Source organism: Diadema antillarum, unplaced genomic scaffold, assembly GCF_040938485.1.
Source record: "Diadema antillarum isolate AM-2024a unplaced genomic scaffold, OU_Dant_1.0 seq00000955_RagTag, whole genome shotgun sequence".
Classification (NCBI taxonomy): domain Eukaryota; kingdom Metazoa; phylum Echinodermata; class Echinoidea; order Diadematoida; family Diadematidae; genus Diadema; species Diadema antillarum.
The window spans coordinates 1,127,329-1,146,703 of NW_027271803.1; the positions used below are offsets into that span (position 1 = coordinate 1,127,329).

Sequence of the window (19,375 nt, forward strand, 5' to 3'; positions counted from 1 at the left end):
TCGAGATTTTTGTTTTTGCGCCATGTGATACTTGAATGTAATAAAATATTTTGCAAGAGCTTATTTGTTTTTGCTCCGTGTGATACTTGAACAATGTAATAAAATATTTTGCAAGAGCTTACTTATGTCTGCCGATACATCTGCTGTAGTTTGTTTTTTGCGTTTTGTATTTTTACTTCTACATTATGTCGTGATCAGGCCTTGTGAGATAAATAGGCTCCTACGAAACCTGAATGTGAGAAAATCATATTGAACAGGTGAAAAATTAGCGGTTTGCTTCGACTATGTCTCCTTCACTTCTTTACACTAAACAGTTCAAGAAATGAAAAATAATGACAATATACTAGCCTGGACGTGAGCGGAATTCGTTTGTGTAAGAGTGTGTATGTGAGAGTATGTATATCTGTGTATATGTTTATACCAAAAGTGGGTTCGTGTGTGTGTGTGTATGTGTGATAACTTCATTGGGCGAAACAACGTAGGATTATACTGTTTAAGGGCTTTGCAGCATTGTTGGAACCCCCTTATAATGATAGATAATAATAATAATAATAATAATAATAATAGTAATGAAAACATAATAATACTGAATAATAAAATAATTTCCCATAGGACTACTAGGCTCTTAGCTGGTTTATTATTTCTCTGCACACAGACAGATTACGCAAATGCACTTGAATCAAACTCAGAATAATGAGAGTGCTCTCATCTCTTTAAAACATAATTTAATCAATATTCTTCAAACCTGCAAATTGGATTTGAAAATGCGATAAATACAGTTTGCTCTGGCTAGGTTATCATTCAAAACCTCTTCATACGTTTATATCTGACGAAATCGCTCTCATTACTTCTGACATTGTACTTTTGCCATTTTTACCTCTGCCATTTCTACCCCTGCCATTTTTACCTCTGCCATTTCTACCTCTGCCATTTTTACCCCTGCCATTTTTACCCCTGCCATTTTTACCTCTGCCTTTTTTACCTCTGCCGTTTTTATCTCTGCCATTTTCACCTCTGCCATTTTTACCTCTGCCATTTTTACCCCTGCCATTTTTACCTCTGCCATTTCTACACCGAACCGCTAGGCCATCCCCTACGTTTACGGGAACCTGGTGATCTGTGTGTTAAGTCTATGGGGATATCAGAATTCAGTATGGAACGGGTTAATTGCTGCACGCCGCTCGGCATTATGGGAGAAATGCTGGGCACCACAGAGAAAAATGAGCCTTATGATGGCGCTAGACATGTTTCTTTCCAGTGCAGACCCACTTTAAGTCAGGTAAAGCAAAGTAAAATGCAACATTAGAAGAGAAGACGACAGAAAATAATATTTTACTTTTATTAATGTTTTTGGAAATGGTATGACAAACTCTGTCAATATGAGGTTTCTAAGAAAGTTTATTGTCTATGGTTAATCCTAAAAATGTCGGCATAAATTCCAGGATTGTGCCATCTAAGGTAATATCCATGGGTAGACTATCTAATGAGTTGCTGAAAAAAATACATTTTGATTTTTGATTGATTGAAATTGTTTGATAAAAACGTCATTGCAACTAAAGGCTGAATTGTGACACTTTACATCAAATCAACATAACATCAAAATAGCTCCAAAAACAATAAAGAACATACAAGAAACAAAGTACACAAATATACATAATGAAACAATGTGCTGGTAAATGAGATATGAAACTCGTCACTTGAAGACGAGTTAGGTGATATGCTTGCGGGTCATCAGATATAGGTCACCTGTGATTGACAATGAAAAGAATGTAATATAGCGACTTGAAGTTATATTGAGATATATGTTTGTGAGGTATCATTTTTTTGTAACTAAATACATAGTTCAGATCTTATTGTTTCTGTCATGCAAACCAAACTGAAATTCCATGCGTGTGCGAGTAAGTCGATTTACAGGCTTTCTGAGTACAGCGTATTTACCGAGTGGTCCTCGACATGAACAATTTGAAACATGACAATAGAGTGTTTCAAAGATCATCTTGACTTAACATTAACTTTGACCCTCTTTTGCATGCCAACATGGCTATGTCTAATCTTAACATTACATGATATGATCAGTTGGGAGAGCTCTTACAGAAAAGCCTGTTAAATTTTGCACCAGTACAATGTAGAAGCAATAAGGCCTCCAATACAAAACAAAGGGAAATAGTTTGTGTGCGCATTTACATGACAATGCGATTTATACCTGGACGAAAAATAAAACAAAAACTATCTTAATTTGTTCTGCATCCTGTGGGGCTCAAAACTTCATGAGTCAAAACTTTAATATGTCTCTGGCGAAAGAGACAGCGCCTTTAACCATGCAGATATACATCTCCACGAATGAAGAGTGTGGAACGTAAGCTTATACATGAAAGATAAATCATAACGGTTGCCCGTGATCGACACATACAGTCAAACCTGTCTATAGCGGCCACCCAAGGTAAACAACAAAAGTGACCATTATAGACAGGTGGCCACTATAGACAGGTTGGTGGCCATTTTGAATTTCAATACTTGCATTTTATAATAGACTAGAAATGTCGCTTTGGCGACTGGTATGCCTCCGCCATAATGCATGATTTTCCCAATAGGTCTAGATAGTACATGTGGACAATGTGTGATTACATTTTCACAAAATTGGCAAAATATTGAAATGACAAGTTTGTCACAAATGTGTTGAATGTTCACCTTCCTTGACCTAGGTTTAATTGGATGAATAGGAGAGCATGTATCTAGGGATTTAAGGACTTTAACTTGACTTTGACCCATTCATACATTTAGGCATTGAGTAATTTTCAAGGTACAGGTGTGGAGAAAAAGTGCAATTTCTGAATTGAATAGTAAATTGTTACCATTTTCATCTGGCCCTTGACCCTAAAATTCATAAGATAATCACTTTCAGGTAGAACATGCATAATATGTACTAAGTTTCAAGATAACTTGAGCCACTTCCGAGATATGGAGGAAAAAGTTAGTTCAGCACTTTCACTTGATCTTTGACCTTTTGACCTTTGAGGCAATAAAAGAAGTTAAAAAAAAAAACTTTCCAGAGAATTTCTATTAGGTTACACATGCATACACCAAGTGTAAAAAAAAAAATAACCCTGCCGGCATTGCATAAATATGAGGTATAATTGGGTAATACATGTATACACTAAGTTTCAGAAAATATCTTCAGGCATTCAATAGATATGGTGGAAATAGTGAAATTTTATGTATTTGACCCTGACCTTTTGACCTTTGACCTCATGACCCAAACTTTCACCAGAGAATCTTAATTGGGTAATACATGTATACACTAAGTTTCAAGAAAATATCTTCAGGCATTCAATAGATATGGTGGAAATAGTGAAATTTTATGTATTTGACCTTGACCTTTTGACCTTGACCATGTGCACCCAAAAGTTGATAGGCACAACTTCACCCCCTAATACACATCACATGCCAAGTTTCATTAGGATACCTCAACAGGTTTTGATAGTTACCTTGTCCACAAAATTCATTACGGACGGACGGAAGGACGGACGGACGGACAACCCGAAAACAGAATGCCTCCGGCACCACTTCGAGGCGGAGGCATAAAAATACCGCATGTTATTTTTTTAAAACAACCAGCAAATAAGTTTGCATGTGCATCTATATCATGGGGCTTCTTGTTTACTTAATTTTCTTTTTTTTTGCCTACTTCTGTTCTTTTGATTCTAAAAAATAACATTTCGGGCCTTAGGAACTGCTCTGGTTTGTACCGGTTTGCATGAATGGGGTTCATGAGTGAGTTTGAGAGGATTGATGTGTGAAGCTTACGTTAACAACAAACAATACCCAGGCAAGTACCCTATTGTCCTTTTTCAAAGGGATTTAAACACTAATTAGTTGGCATTTTGGTAAAATTCCAAGATGTTATTAGGAGCTGTCTTTGCCTTTGCATCTACTCTGGGTGGCATTACTGAAGCTTAGATCTAATCTAGTCAAGTTAGTGGTAAAATGGCATTTCATGGCGAAGAGCTGCATCAATTTGCCAATCATGTCTGTGTTATTGTGACTAAGCTAGGACTCGGTAGAATTCACACAATGAATGTAAAAGCCAATTTATTCATGGCTGATTTAGCGGTTCAGCGAAATTTTTGTGGCCGCTATACGCAGGTAGATATTCACCACGGGATTGAAAAAATGCCATACAAGAGCTGGAAAGAAGTTAAACAAAGGAAACTCAAATGTCAACTTAGCTGTCTTAAATAACAGTAGACCCCTATTAAAACAAAGTTCTCGGTACCAGCAGTTTTCTTTTGTTCTATCAAAATTTTGTTATAACAGAACAAATATTAAACAATAAAAATACATACAGTGAATAATGTTGCGGCCTGAATTTTCACTTAGTTGTAACCACAATTTCGTTATAACCGTGTTCATTATAACGGAGTGCACTGTACCATCATAGTACATGTTAACATTCATAGCTTATAGTAAAAATGCTAGATTAGATTCCTTTATTTGCATTTCCAATGGGCCCATGTTTTTATTGTCCCAAACTTGTCGAATCATCATTCCTATGAAATATGTGTGTTTGCTTGTATGTGTGTACATGTATGTGTGTGCATGTGTATATGTGTGATAGGTGGAGAAGGGTGGAAAGATGAAGAGATTTTGTGATGAGGGCAAGTCCAAGATAACACGGGCGTTACGTATGGGACATTCAGAGACTTTTATAACCTGAGAAATAGTGTTAATGGCCTTTGATTATATTGAACTTTCACATGCTGATTGATATCTAGGAGAAGTATTTATAATCATGTAAAAAATGGAGAAAAATGACTTACACAATTATATTCTAGAAGAGAAAATATGTGCCGTTACGTATAGGACTAGAAAAATTTTATTTTTTTGAACATTTTTTTCAACCTCAAAACTCTCTGAAAGTATTTCATTCTACAACTTGTAACTCACTGTGATGAAAGTCACAACACTCACGATTATTAGAGGTAAGTTTCATGTCATGAGGCAAAAAGCTCTAATTACAGGTTCTAATTAAAAACAGACATGACGTGTTACGTATGGGACAGTTACGTATGGGACACTTTGTCCCCCATTCGTTTAGTGTGTGGAGAACCATGTTTATGGGTATTTTGCATAATATTGAAGTAAAATCAGTTGAAACTACTCAAATACTGATCCAGATTGTCAAGGAAACAATATTCCAAAATATTTCCCATCATAATCATATTCAATCATATTTTTATATTTTTATGACCAACCTGAGTATGCATGCCCTTTGTCCCTCATTCGTTTAGTGTGTTGACAACCATGTTTATGGGTATTTTGCAAAATAATTTTGCAAAATTCCCATAAACAAATATTTGCATAATTATTTAGGTAGAATCAGTTGAAATTACTCAAATACTGATCCAGATTGTCAAGGGAACAATATTCCCCAAATATCTACCATCATAATCATATTTAATCATATTCTATATTTTTATGACCAGTATTTTTATCAGGATAGTTACTACTAAAAAATTGAATAGTATTGAAGTGTTTACTTCCATTGATGAAGGGCAGTTTGCCATTCAGTTTCAATAAAAAACAACTTGACACAAGAAATATTAATTTTAATAAATACCCAAAACCTGCTGCATGGAACCCCAGTAATCGAGTAGATATATAGATGTCTATCTAGCAATCAGGTCATTGATTCGAGTCACACCTCAGTAAGTATACCCGTGAATTTTGTCGTGGCTACTACTGAAAACTGAATAAGGACAATTTGTTTATCACTTGCAATAAAAAAAAAAAATGATACAAAAAAAACAACACTAATTTGAAGTAACATCTTCATTATCATCACATACATGTGTTATACAATGCAGCTACAACATAGCTAGAGCTCTACATTGTGTGGTGAACAGTACTAGTAGTTGAACTGCAATTTTTTCAATCTGCTTGTGTATTCGGTTTCAGTACCTTTTAAATCATAGCTCTGGTTCAGATGGGAATTCTGATTTCATATTTTACAAGATAATTAGCACTTCTTTTATGAAATATTTTAATAATACCTTACAATTCCAAGAGGAATTTAAAGTTACCATGACAAAAATCTGTTTTGAAATGGCTGAGATATCCAGAAATGTGGTGTCCAAACAAAAGGTGGGTCACATTTTTTATTAGGACCACTTCATTTTACTTTGTATTTGTTTGTTTTTTGATATCTCAGTCATTTCAAATTGGATTTCCATCAAATAAACTTTGAATTCCTCTAGTCTTAGAATTGTATGCTCTTTAATAATTCATATACTGAGTGATTGGTTTCCAATCATCTCGTAAAATGTTGAAAACTGAATCCCCATTTCTACAAAAACTATATCATCCCTTTAATGCTGATTTTCATTGTGTATTTTACCATCTCCCCCTCCCCCTTTCTGAAAATTGTTCAATCAAGTACATGCATTGTTTCAAGTGTCTATAACTCAAAAGTACTGTAAAGTTCCGTGTATAAGACGCACCCCTATTTTCGGACCTAAAAAAAAACAAAAAACAAAAAAACAACCCCCCCCCCCCCCTGCCCCCAAGAGGGGCACCCCTTGATCTCCTATGAACAAACTTGAAAATACAGTCATTAATGTACTCACTCATAGTATTATCTTACCTCTATAACTTCTGATTCTAGAGAAGATTTTTAAAGATTCCTTCATTTTGGGGGTTTGGGGCCCCCCTGGGGGCCCCCTGGGTGGGGGATGGTGCCCATTTTAAGAAATTGAAATCCTAACTCCCTAGGGATGCTACCTGCCAAGTTTGGTGAAAATGGGTCATGGGGTTCTCAAGAAGAAGATAAAAATGTACAATTTAGGCCCCATTAGGACCCCTCCTCACCCCCCTCCCCTGGGTCCCAAGGGGGGCACCCCTGATTCTGCCATGAACAAACTTGAAACTACAGTTATCAATGTACAAACTCATAGTATTAACTTAGCTCTATCACTTCTGGTTCTGGAGAAGAAGATTTTTACAGATTCCTTAAGTTTGGGGCGTTTGGGCCCCCTGGGGGCCCCCTGGGTGGGGCATGGTGCCCATTTTAACAAATTGAGTTCCTAACCCCCTAGGGATGCTACCTGCCAAGTTTGGTGAAAATGGGTAATGGGGTTCTCAAGAAGAAGATGAAAATGTACAATTTAGGCCCCATTAGAACCCCTCCCCACCCCCCTCCCCTGGGTCCCAAGGGGGGCACCCCTAATTTTGCCATGAACAAACTTGAAACTACAGTCATCAATGTACTAACTCATAGTATTAACTTAGCTCTATCACTTCTGGTTCTAGAGAAGAAGATTTTTACAGATTCCTTAATTTTGGGGGGTTTGGGCCCCCCTGGGGGCCCCCTGGGTGGGGCATGGTGCCCATTTTAACAAATTGAGTTCCTAACCCCCTAGGGATGCTACCTGCCAAGTTTGATGAAAATCGGTCGTGGGGTTTTCAAGAAGAAGATGAAAATGTAAAAAGTTTACGCACGACGCACGACGGACGACGGACGACGCACGACGGACGACGGACGACGCACGACGCACGACGCACGACGCACGACGCACGACGGACGCCGGACGAAGGGCGATCGCAATAGCTCACTTGAGCCTTTGGCTCAGGTGAGCTAAAAACACGAAAATTTCCACGCAAATATTGCGTGTCAAATATATTATTTAAGCTCAAAATTTCCCTAGAATGCAGCATGTATTTGCTTTATTTTTTGTTTCCTTTTAAACTTTCTTTTAGTGGTATTCATCAGACATCGGCAAAATATGGAAAACGCAAAATGCGAGACTTGTCTCAGTACTCACTTGCTATTGTTTCGCCTTTCAATCGTGGTAGGCCTACATGTACATGTATCATCCTACTCATGAGTGTACAGTACGATCTTTGCTATCATACATAGGGTGTCTTGCATATTGACGCATGTCAGACTGGAAGGTTCATTACGAAAAATAAGAAAAACATCAACAAGTGTAGCAGAGGGATCGTACGCCGAGACGTACGGTGCGTACGGTAATTACACTCACTGTTGTTTTGCCCGGAGGAATTACAAGTAACATGTGTGTCTCTTGTACCATGCTTGTATGCACAGTGCGAGCCTTTTGCAAAAAGCAGCTCGCTATAATTTCAGCACACCCACACAAAGAGCAATGGACTTGCACACACAGTGCGCAATGGGCAAGCGCGCTCCGATCCGATCGCTGTGTGCACGCGAGTCCATTGCGAGAGCCTCTCTGCAGTGGCAGCTGCTGCCTTTGCAAAAGGCTTTCTAGCTAGCTAGCTACAGTGTAGCTATGCTATGGATCCTGGCCTCGTGAATCAAGAGCAAATGAACGCCATGGATATCAGGGCTCGACCTTAGCAGGAGCCCGGGGACCATTGGCTCCCCAGTATCGCTACGGGCTCCCTAGAAATGTATGAAAAAAGCCCGGCTGGCTCCTTAAGTTTTTTTGCTGTATAGCCTCACGTTTCAACACAGAATTTAGTTTATGTGCCGTACACACTCACACTATCATTTAACTGACGAGCGCAAGCGGCCCCGGCGCGCGCAACGAGCCCTGATGCCTGAAGTTATTATCCCTGCAATTGGACTGCACTGTACATGTTTCATTCTCCAGCCGGCCCTCGTTGCCCGCATGTAAGTGTGTCTTTGTCTGTGTACCCAACGTGTGTGTGTTCGTAGCTTCTATGATAGAATAGTGTGCGCACACGCAATTCGCTGTTTGCTTACTGTGTACACCGAACGGAACTTCGCGCGCCTGAATCCCTGTCGCCTACGGACCCTGGATGTTTACATCGATCGCCGTGGTATCCCCATGTGTGGCCGGCTGGGGAGCGTGAGTATAGTAGCTTAGCTACACACTGTAGCCAGCTGCCACTGTAAACAGTACCCTATTTCGTTTTGAGTCGAGGTAGAAGCGCTCCGTTGTGCAATATCTGCTTCTTTTTCTCTACTTCTTCCGCTTTTCCCTTGCCTCCCAAGTACGAAATGATTTTTAGAGTGTTGTGTGTGTTTTTTGTAACGTTATTGCATCATTTTTCTGCAAGAAAGAGGTGAGTTTCTGTTCGTGTATTGATGTGCACTGCAGTATGTTTAGGTGAAAAGCGTTCAAACTTTCTTTCCTGAGTATCGTGGAAACTCGATGTATTTCTAGGCCTATTAAAGGAGATCTCATATAACAGAATACTTATAACAAACTATTTTCCGGTCAAAATGAATTAATTTCCTTTGTTTTGTATCGTTTATTGACGATCCCAAGGATCTCGTCGCAATACCGAGTTTCCGATGTGTATTAATTTTCGCGTAGCTTTTGGTGCTGCAAACTTTTGCGAGGGCCTAATCGTACTACTAAACTTCTCGTTCTATTTCTGTCATTTCTCACACCTCGTTTCGTACGATTTCTTCCACTTTATATCACTTTATCCGTTCTCTTTATACTTTGAAATATTTAAACGTAATTCTTTCAAGTGTCTCGCACTGTTATTTTTGTAACAGCGATTTCTCCGCTTTGCAGCAATACTTTTTCCAATCGAAGCGACCTGTGTTGTCTTTTCTAAATATTTGTGTTGTTGGGAGGAGTTGATACTTTGTTGTTATTTATTTTCCTCGGTGTTTATCTCGAGGGACTATGCGTGTTTCTTAACGTTGATGGGAAAAGGCTAAAATGATCTGAGTGATCTCTGATGGTGATGAAAACTATGCTGGTATAAAAAGACGGCTTACTGTGAATGGTGAGCGTACGTGCCATTCGTTTTATTTCACTTTCCTCTTATTCTTCTTTCCCCCTTACTCTTCTTTTCCCTCCAAAGAATGATTAAAAAAAAAATTACATACACCTCACAACAAAAAGATCCACGATCTACCAACCTTCGTTAAGTTAAATCTGAATGTTCAATATCAGCAAAGAATAAGGGGAAAGCACGAATGACAATAAATTACCGCGAAGAGATTGTGAAATACTGAATACATGCAGTCTCTTCGGCTCGAAGAAACTTGACACCCACCTACCCCTCTCCCCTTGTGGAAATTTCCACAAAAGCAGGTGCCACACCCAGGTGCGTGCCAGACGAAAGAATGCGCGCGCTGGAATATACAGCGTGTAAATATCCTGGAAATACCTATCGAAGAACCAGCTCATTAGTTGAATTAAAGGAATCATTGCAAAGATATTGTGATTCTATAGCCTTTTGGCGTATAGTAGATAACATCAAACAGTTGAAAATAGTGTACTTAATCGAATATCTTATGTTCCCTGAAAAATAAAAAAAGGATCGATTAATCAGTCAATTAAAAAGGCAATCACAGAAATACTTAAAAGGTCCCGTATGCCCAGACAAATTCACTACGAGTAGGTCCAATGAGATGAAGTCATCACCTGGTTAGACAGCAAAATCATGACAATTGACAATTGATTTCAGTTAATGCTCATCATAACTGCTTATTATTTTTCAAAGTTTTGGCTATCAACATTCGTTCGTAGGTGTTTTTTGCTTGTTTGTTTTGTATGTTTTTCCTCGTGAAAGACGTAATGACTTCTTCGTATCGAATGTAAACTGCATGTTTACCGTAAACAAGCCATTCAGCTCAGCTATGGCGCATTCGATCCATCGAACTTGCAGTAACCTCTTAGGCAGGAGCACATGGCGTATTCCTTTAAACTTGAAAGTGAAACCACGTGTTTGCACATTGGCGCAACCACACACAGCGCGGCATTTTGCGATCATCGTTATAGCAGACTTTCCGATTCCAGTCAGGGTAAAAGAAATTGGAATAAGTTCAGAAAATACTGTTTAAAATCCAGTAATATGAAAAAGCCTGAAAACAACGCATGATTATGTTTTATAGTAAACAATAGTTGGAAACACCGAACAGAGTTTTGCATTCGCTCACACAGAAGCTTTCTTGAGAAGATGAAAGCATTCCCCCTCCCCTGCTAGATAGTGGAAGCTTCCATAACCAGCCCAGCAAGTTTCTGTAGGTACATACAGTACATGCGCTTTTACACACGCATTGCGAGAAAGCAATCAATCAACGCTGAACATTGCGTAGTTTGGATTCTTTATTGTGCTGGTGACCAGCTCGATACTTCGGCATGTGTCGTAATGTTATGTTTAGAGCCTGTAAGCCTTATAAGTCGACGAGTTTAATTCAAAATAGCAAAAAGAGGGAGATGGAAAAAAAATATGAATTCTGGTGGAAAAATACGGATTTTTGAGCTGCTGAGTACGGATTTGTGCTTCCAAAGTTGGCAGCTCTGCTGATCAATCAACATGTGGCGTTACATGAATGTCTCTAACCCAGACCTTGCAGCTAAAAAAAAGAAGAACTGAGAAAGAAACACAATATGAAAAGACCAGGGTAAGAAATTACAGAAGGGAATGGGAGAGGGAACACACAAAACACCTCCACACACACACACACGCAGGTGCACGGCAGGCACAGGCACACACACACTGTGACTGTGCTAAAACCCGTAAGAGACTAAGAACAAGGTATCTCAGGCTTGTGTCTGTGGAGAAATGCATACATGTCTCTTCCCACCTCCCTGTTATATCTAAATGAAATCTTCTCCACCATGTTAATACATGTAATAGACCTCTACTGCTGATTGTGACTGAGGGAAACGTTGCTCCCTAAAACTCAATTTGGCTCCCTAAAAAGGTCCCTGAGGAGCCCGGCTGGCTTCCTAGAAAAAAAGTTAAGGTCAAGCCCTGGATATGCATGCATGCTTCACACATCGTTCACATTACGGTGACATAGTGTCGATCCTACTCCGTATTTTACAGCTTTTGTCTATGGCTATTGATACTACTACATTGATAAATCTTACGATATCGGTAATTTAGTAATGATACCTGTACATCGCGTATTTCAGCTACTAGGTTGGCTGTTGGTACTCTGGTACCGGGTAGCTTGGTAGACTGATCAGTGATATATACATTGGTAGCTACAGCTGTTGTCTATGGCCAGATTGATACATCGTTACTACACAAGGCCGATGTAAGTTTATCCCATATTTACAGCTGTTGTGTGTGTCCAGATTGAAAGATCGCTCATTTATCTGTAAGTTTTAGTGATTGCTTACCCTCCGAACATCGATGGGCACACATGGCCCTAAGTTGACCTTGTAAAATTGGGTGTATGTGACAGATTTTTTTCCATGATTCGACCATACCCGTGTATAAGACGCACCCCCGATTTTCTCTGTTTTCCAACAAAAAAATAGTGCGTCTTATACACGGGACTTTACGGTAGCTGCAAAGTTGGGATGCTTTCTTCAGGATGATTGACCATTTGTGTACTGAGAGACCTTCCCAGCTAGCTACATGCATTCACATACAATATGTATGAGGATGTCCCATACATAACGCATTTGTCCCATACGTAACATTATTTCATTGCCTAATAAAAAAATATTTCTTTTACTATTTTTTTTTCTTTCTATGGTATAAAACTTCTCTAAACAATAGATTAGAACTTTCCAGAAGGGTATTCAAATAACCTTAGAAATTTCAGAAAAAACCTAAAAAAATGACCTCCATTTGTTACGTATGGGACATCTCATGATAGGACACGAGATAATTTGCATAATCATTTGCATAATCCCTAAATTTTCATACCAAGTTAAACTATTTGATGAACTTCTTATGTCCACATGTTAATCAAATATCATTTGCTTTCCTTTGAATAAATATGAATTTTTATAAATGTCCCATACGTAGCGCTGTTTCACATTTATGCAAATGAAGCCTTTGAAATTTGCATAAATTTACATAATATCATTTTTCCTCCATGGAAATCAAAACTTCAACTCATAAGCTTCAAAATGATACCAAACATATCAATATTGAGCAAAGATGAAATTTTGCCTTCTGACTTGCCCATGAGCCACGTTTACCAACAGCTTAAAGAGAAAGGTCCCACCTTCCACAGGCCCTGTTAAAGTGAAAACAGTTCTGGTAAGGGCTTGAGAACCCGTCTGGCACCATTTCATATTTGCTTGCAATATATCGAAAGAGTCTACAAAGAAACTTACCTGGCTGATGCGATTTACCAGAATGATGAGTCGTTTTGGAGTATTTTGAGAAAAATAATAAAAGTCGGAAAACCGACTTTTATTCCAGAAGGATCCAGACTAGCTCAGTCTCAGGGAAAACTTGACTCTATTTCAGACAATTTACACCCAGTTCGTGATCGCCATATTCTCCTGTATAATACCAAACGAGGCCTAGCTGAACAGACAGGAAAGTGCGTGCTAATCCTGTACAAAACAAATGGACAGCGCGCAGTTCTCAAGCCTATATACGCACATCACCTCAGTTGCTGAGACGCGCTGTCTTTGAAGTTTTTGTTGTTGTTTATCAAGCGTCTTTGATTGTTTTTAGAGGTGCTTGATAGGCGCACACTAATTTTGCATGCACGCCAAAGAGGTTTGTGATGCGTGCGTTGTAACAACTCGGACCATTACGTCGAGTAGCCAGAACACGAAGCGCTAGTTTATACAGGCCGCTCCCATAGTACAACACTGTATAATCCAGAGGGACAACCAATACAACTCAGCCCGCCGTCAAAGCAAGGCCGAGTTATCCCCGAGTCCGAGTTTAGCCTGACCCCGTTCTGGTAAATTCTGAGACTGAACCTTTTTGGTTAATATTTGGCATTTTCGTCGGTACCCATCAAATATCTTGTTATTACAGTGTTATTCCGCACATTTGCTAGGCATACGTTCACATTTGGGAGCGAAATTTGACAACTTTTGCAGGCGTACCAGAACTATGTTTTGGCTTTAAGTTTGGAGTTTGTAACTTTACAGCACAGATTCTGACAATGACAAGAAGCTTGAAATACAAAAACAAAGAGAATGAGGAAGATGTACTTACTGTCCAGACATCTGGATAGGTGTTCTTTCATCTGGGTATTCTTGGGCTGATGGAAAAAGTAAGAAGTGCTCGTATTCAAGTGTTGTTGTTGTTTTTTTTTAAATTATGACACAGGAAACACAAAGGGGTCAAAATACATTACAGACAAGTATTGTATTGTAGCTGTAAAAAAGTGAAAATGTTTGCACATAGCCACACAATATACCAGTTAATTTTGCATGTTCAGGTTCAGGTTCACACACTGTCAGTATAACATGTCACCTGTAAAAGTATGAATTATGTATGTGTTATAGTGTACTACTGAAAACATTTTCACTTTTAAAAGCTGTATGCTTGTAAAAACTAACAAGGAAAAGTAGAAATTACGCGGTGCGTAATATATGTCCCCGCCGGAAGTAGCATTTAGTAGCAAAATGTACAATATAGGTAAAAAGATCAAGGTCAAAGGTCAAAGAAGTCAAAGGTCAAAATTCTATGTAGAAGTTTTGAAGCCCTCACCTAGTGCCATCACATAAAGCAAACGGAATCGAAATCGGGTTAGAAATGGCGGAGTAGCATTTTGTAGCCAATGTACAATATAGGTAAAAAATCAAGGTCAAAGGTCAAAGAAGTCAAAGGTCAAAATTTTGTGTAGAAGTTTTGAAGCCCTAACCTAGTGCCATCACATAAAGCAAACGGAATCGAAGTCGGGTTAGAAATGGCGAAGGAGTAGCATTTGGTAGCAAAATGTACAATATAGGTCAAAGGTCAAGGTCAATGGTCACAACTGAAATTCTGTATAGAAGTTTCAAAGCTCCCATGTAGTGCTATCATATAAAGCAAACAGAATCAAAATCGGGTTAGAAATGGCGAAGGAGTAGCATTTTGAACATTTTGATCACACACGGACGCACGGACGGACAGACGGACACACGGACACACACACGTACGGAGCCCGTTTCATAGTCCCCTGCTCGAACTCGTTCGGCGGGGACAAAAATTGTGCAAATGTGCAAAATTTCCATATCACAAAATATCATTCATTTAGAGTGACACTAAAGGAATATCAGGACCATGATATCTCAAAGTCTAGACATTGCTGCCATCATGATTTTCACACAAAACAGTCTTGCCTATTGATCAAATGGATGATTTGAAGATGATTCATAATTTTGGGCCATATAAACACTGTGGTTCACAACATAACTTTCACTATGTATACTCGCTCTGTAGATATAGAAGCTCTGAAGACAACATTCAGGCAGGAAAAGATTAAAAACAACTTTATAACTCTTCACAATGAGCCTCAACATTTTGTTAATACATTCGGTTACAATTTTGATCTACAATATTCTTGACCAAATTATGATCATCCACTCTTGCCACAATCTTCATGTGTGCATCTTCTCATGTACACATCTTTTAAGCAGTATAATGATATCATACAAATAATGAATGTTTATGAGTGCAATGGATCGTTAGAATATTTCATGATGTGAAAGATGAAATAACTTTATCTTTCACTAAATGAAACATTCTGTCCATTGCACAAATGAAAAAAAAATTGTTTTAAAACACCTAAAATAAGATACTTGTCATTTGATGTTTCTGAATTTAGAAACAGGAAAGAAAATGTGAGATCTGAGATCAAGAGAGTGCCGAGAGCTATGCTAGCGCGCTGTCCATCAATATGCTTTATCGCATGCACCATGCAAACGCACACGTTTTACCGATGTTATGTGCTGGGCTCTTGGCATGCGAGCAAGTGGAGCAAATCGCATGGATCCAACACTGCATGGTAAATGGAGCCACAGTTGCATGAATGATGATGTAATATTTAGTAAAATGGGACAAATGATCAACATCAAACAACTAATGAACAAGGATCTATTAAGGTGTTATATAACTTCAAATATCTCGGCCAATGCGAGTGGTTTACAAACCTCAGATTTCGGGTAGTAAATCCCCAATATATAGAAAATATCAGGGCTCGTATAACCTTTTTTTCTCTGGTAACCTGTTCAGGCCACTAAAATCCTCATATTTGAGATTTTTGTGGTCCTAGATAAAAGGAAAATGTAATAACTTATTAACAATCTATCTTGAATTTCAGTTGGCCGATCAGGCTACCAAAAGAAAATATTTTTGGAATTGGGTGGCCCAATGTAAATTTTTAGTAACCCTGGGCCACTGCTAATGTTGAGCCCTGTACAGTCAAACCTGCCTGTAGCAACTACACAAAGGAAATGTCAAAAGTGGCCACTATAGACAGATCGGAGGCCATTTTGAATTTCAACACTAACATTGTATAATAGTATAAAATACTGCATGTTATTCTTTTAGAAAATGACAGCAAATAAGTTTGCATGAGCAGCTTTAATGTGGGGATTTCTTTGTACAATTTACTTCATTTTAAAATTTCTTTCAGGGCTATTCCACGGTTACTCACGTTACACTTGGAGAAACCTTCACTCATTCCTGGAGCTGTAACTCCCTTAAGAACCAAACAACTTTTTATCACAACAAAGTATACAGTCTGACTATCCTTTGTATAAAAACAAAACTTGAGAAATTTCGATATGCTCCTGGCAAATCTTTAAAATGTGTCGGTTACTCACGTTACACGATTTGGACATGCATAAAATGAAAAGTCGACAAAAGCGAAAAGTGTCCTCATACCAAGCCTTTATGAAAGTTAATTATATCCATTTCAAAGAAGTACAGTAGGGAGACAAACTTTGTATATAGTATGAAAAATAACAAACGCATGGATTTTTCTTGGGGTGCAGATAAGGTGGTTACTCACGTTACGGTTACTCACGTTACATTTTGTCCATGTATGGTCCTCAATATAAACGTCACAAAAAAATTAATAATGTGTGTAGCATTCCATTTTTTTTTTTTCTGAAATAATGTGTGTAGAATATCAGAGACCAGTTTATGTTTAAAGATAACATTCTGAGTAGGTTTCATTTTCTCTTTTACTAATTTGGACAGTTTGTATGCTATTTTACTATACTGTATGAGATCTGGCATGGGCTTTGCAAATGAAAAAAACTCAACAAATGCATTCAATTTAATTTCTTGCTTCAGCATCAATTAAAAAAGAACAGTAAGTATAAAAAATAGACAAACATAATTAAATACTCTTCAAATTGACTATAACAATAGACCCTAGACATAGACTAAAAATCCAAATCAAATGTTCACATTGAGCTCTCCTTTCTTGATACTACTGTCCATGTCATTTAACCTGCATTTTGACTATATTGTACTATCCAGCTGATATGTGTTTGTATTGAAAGTTAAAATGTCCACAATTATTGCCAATATTGATAGCTGGTGCATCTACAGTAGTTTTTTTTCATTAAACATCTTCTATTTCATGTAAAAGATTACAAGGGTTGGGCCATTTCCAATGCATCCCAACTTGGTCCATTACAGATACAGTGTACATTATACTTGATATGTACTTATTCTCTTGGCCAACAGCAATTACTTCTCCAGGATACATTCTTCTGTCTTACTCCACTGTATACCAGTCTCTAATAGATAGACGGGTTCTCTTGTGCCTCCTCTGACTCTGGTTAAACTTGACTTGCTGCATCTGCAGAAATCAGGAATTTTGAGATCTCCTAAGCTTTTGAAAAAATAGATATGATTTATGCTTGTGATTCCTGGAATGGGGTGTGTGGCTTCATATATGATACCAATATGAAGAAAATTTCCAGCCTTCATCTCAGCTGGTGACAGGACTGCCACTGTTACACCCTTCATGCCTTTAACTACAGCAACAGATGTAGTAGCATCACACATATTAGCTTTTCTGATCCTTACTTTACCCCACATTTGATGTATCACAAATATAGCTATCCTGCCCACTAGTCACTGGCCATCGGATGTGTCTATTAAAGTTCCACTAAATCTAGAGTTTATCTATGCAGTGTGTACAGTGATGCTGCAATGTTTCTGTTTTTTAATTATGATGCTGGGCCATCTGACCAGAGAAATCCTTTTTCACATGATCTGGTAAGCCATCCAGCACAGTTTCCTTTTATGTGGGCAAGATTATCTGATGTGTTGACGTGGGAGTGCTGAGACCCAGAATGCCACACTGCCACTGTAAAAAAGACTAACCTGCCTTTGACTCCAGTAGGTACTCTGGATCTTATCTTGAGCAACACAGGTGTAATTTTTGCTGAAATGAACCTCAATGAGGGCTTCTTTAGGATAATTTTTGTTGGTTGTTTGGTTGCATGTCTGGTCCTCATATACTCTGCCTGGTGACGCTTGTTATGTTGGAGGAGTTGAGGCACCAAACTACAGTATGTTGTAATTGACTAGGTCATGTGTGGTGCTCTCCTCAACAGCTTTCATTTTATCGGTTGTCTTCTGTGCGCAGATTTCCAAATGTACTGCTGGGTACCAGCACTGTCAGAGTTCATGATTCTTATGAATCTCCACCATCCTTGCACAAATTGCACTCATTCATCCAGCATGCTCACTTACGTGTAGGTTCACTATGTACACAAGAATCTCTAGATCTCTGGGAGCTCATGCAGAATGGGACATGGTGATGATACTTTGTGAAGAGCACTAATTTCCAATATGAAGTTCTCTTGATATTTACGTATTTTAAAAACAAACATTGTGGGGAAGCTTGTTTGAAAGTTGGACATGATTGAGACAAAGTTCAGTAAATTTTACTTAGGCCCTACTTTCCCACTTTGACATCTGGGAACACCTTGTAGAAAAGAGCATGTGTTTCCAAAATTGACAATGCCATGTACCAACCTCATATTTATTCATTTATTTGTTTACTTTTGATGAGGAAAGAGTCACATCAGAGAGGGGTACTCTCATTTCACTTTTAATGAACCAAAAATAACTTCAAAGCTTACCACGAGACTTAAAACTTGCCATCCCACAGTAAATATTACCTGAATTTATAATTTTGCTGGTTACTCACGTTACAAAATGGTTACTCACGTTACAAGGTTACTCACGTTATAGTTTTTCTTCATCATTTTTATAAAGATTAGTATTCTGTTGTGATTTTGATAGTCATCACCTTGTCAACTTTGTTTGAAGAAGAGAATTTCAAATCCCACCAATATAATGTGAAGAATTGTTCTCTCGAAAACAAAGTCAGTTTTTTTGGTTACTCACGTTACATCACCTAAGTGGGTTACAATAATATTTTTGAACAAGTTCTACAAATTTACTTGAAAGCTGTTGTGGTATTTTAGGTAATTTGAGTCTTCTAAAATTCAGAAATGAATAACTGGCATGATGTTGCAATAATGAAATTGTAATATGCCACATTCCATTTTTCACTATTTTTCGTGTATTTTGGTACAGAATGGAAGTCACAACTTTCAACCATTTTTTCCCAAAGTAAACATATGAAAATTAACTTTTTATTTTTGGTTCCTGAAACATATCATGTGTGAAGGACTAAAAATGAAAATAACACAGAAAAATACTGAATTGATTTTTCAATCTC

General features: G+C 38.1%; 1 protein-coding gene across 3 annotated transcripts in view; it reads right to left on the reverse strand.

Moving 5' to 3' along the window:
* LOC139741811 (CCR4-NOT transcription complex subunit 2-like) overlaps nt 1–19,375 on the reverse strand; it is a 244,380-nt gene that overhangs the window by 182,822 nt on the left and 42,183 nt on the right. For all 3 annotated transcript variants that reach the window (XM_071652398.1, XM_071652396.1, XM_071652397.1), the window contains exon 2: nt 13,891–13,936. In XM_071652398.1, the coding sequence (XP_071508499.1) occupies nt 13,891–13,936 (46 nt within the window). The remainder of the gene's footprint in view (nt 1–13,890; nt 13,937–19,375) is intronic.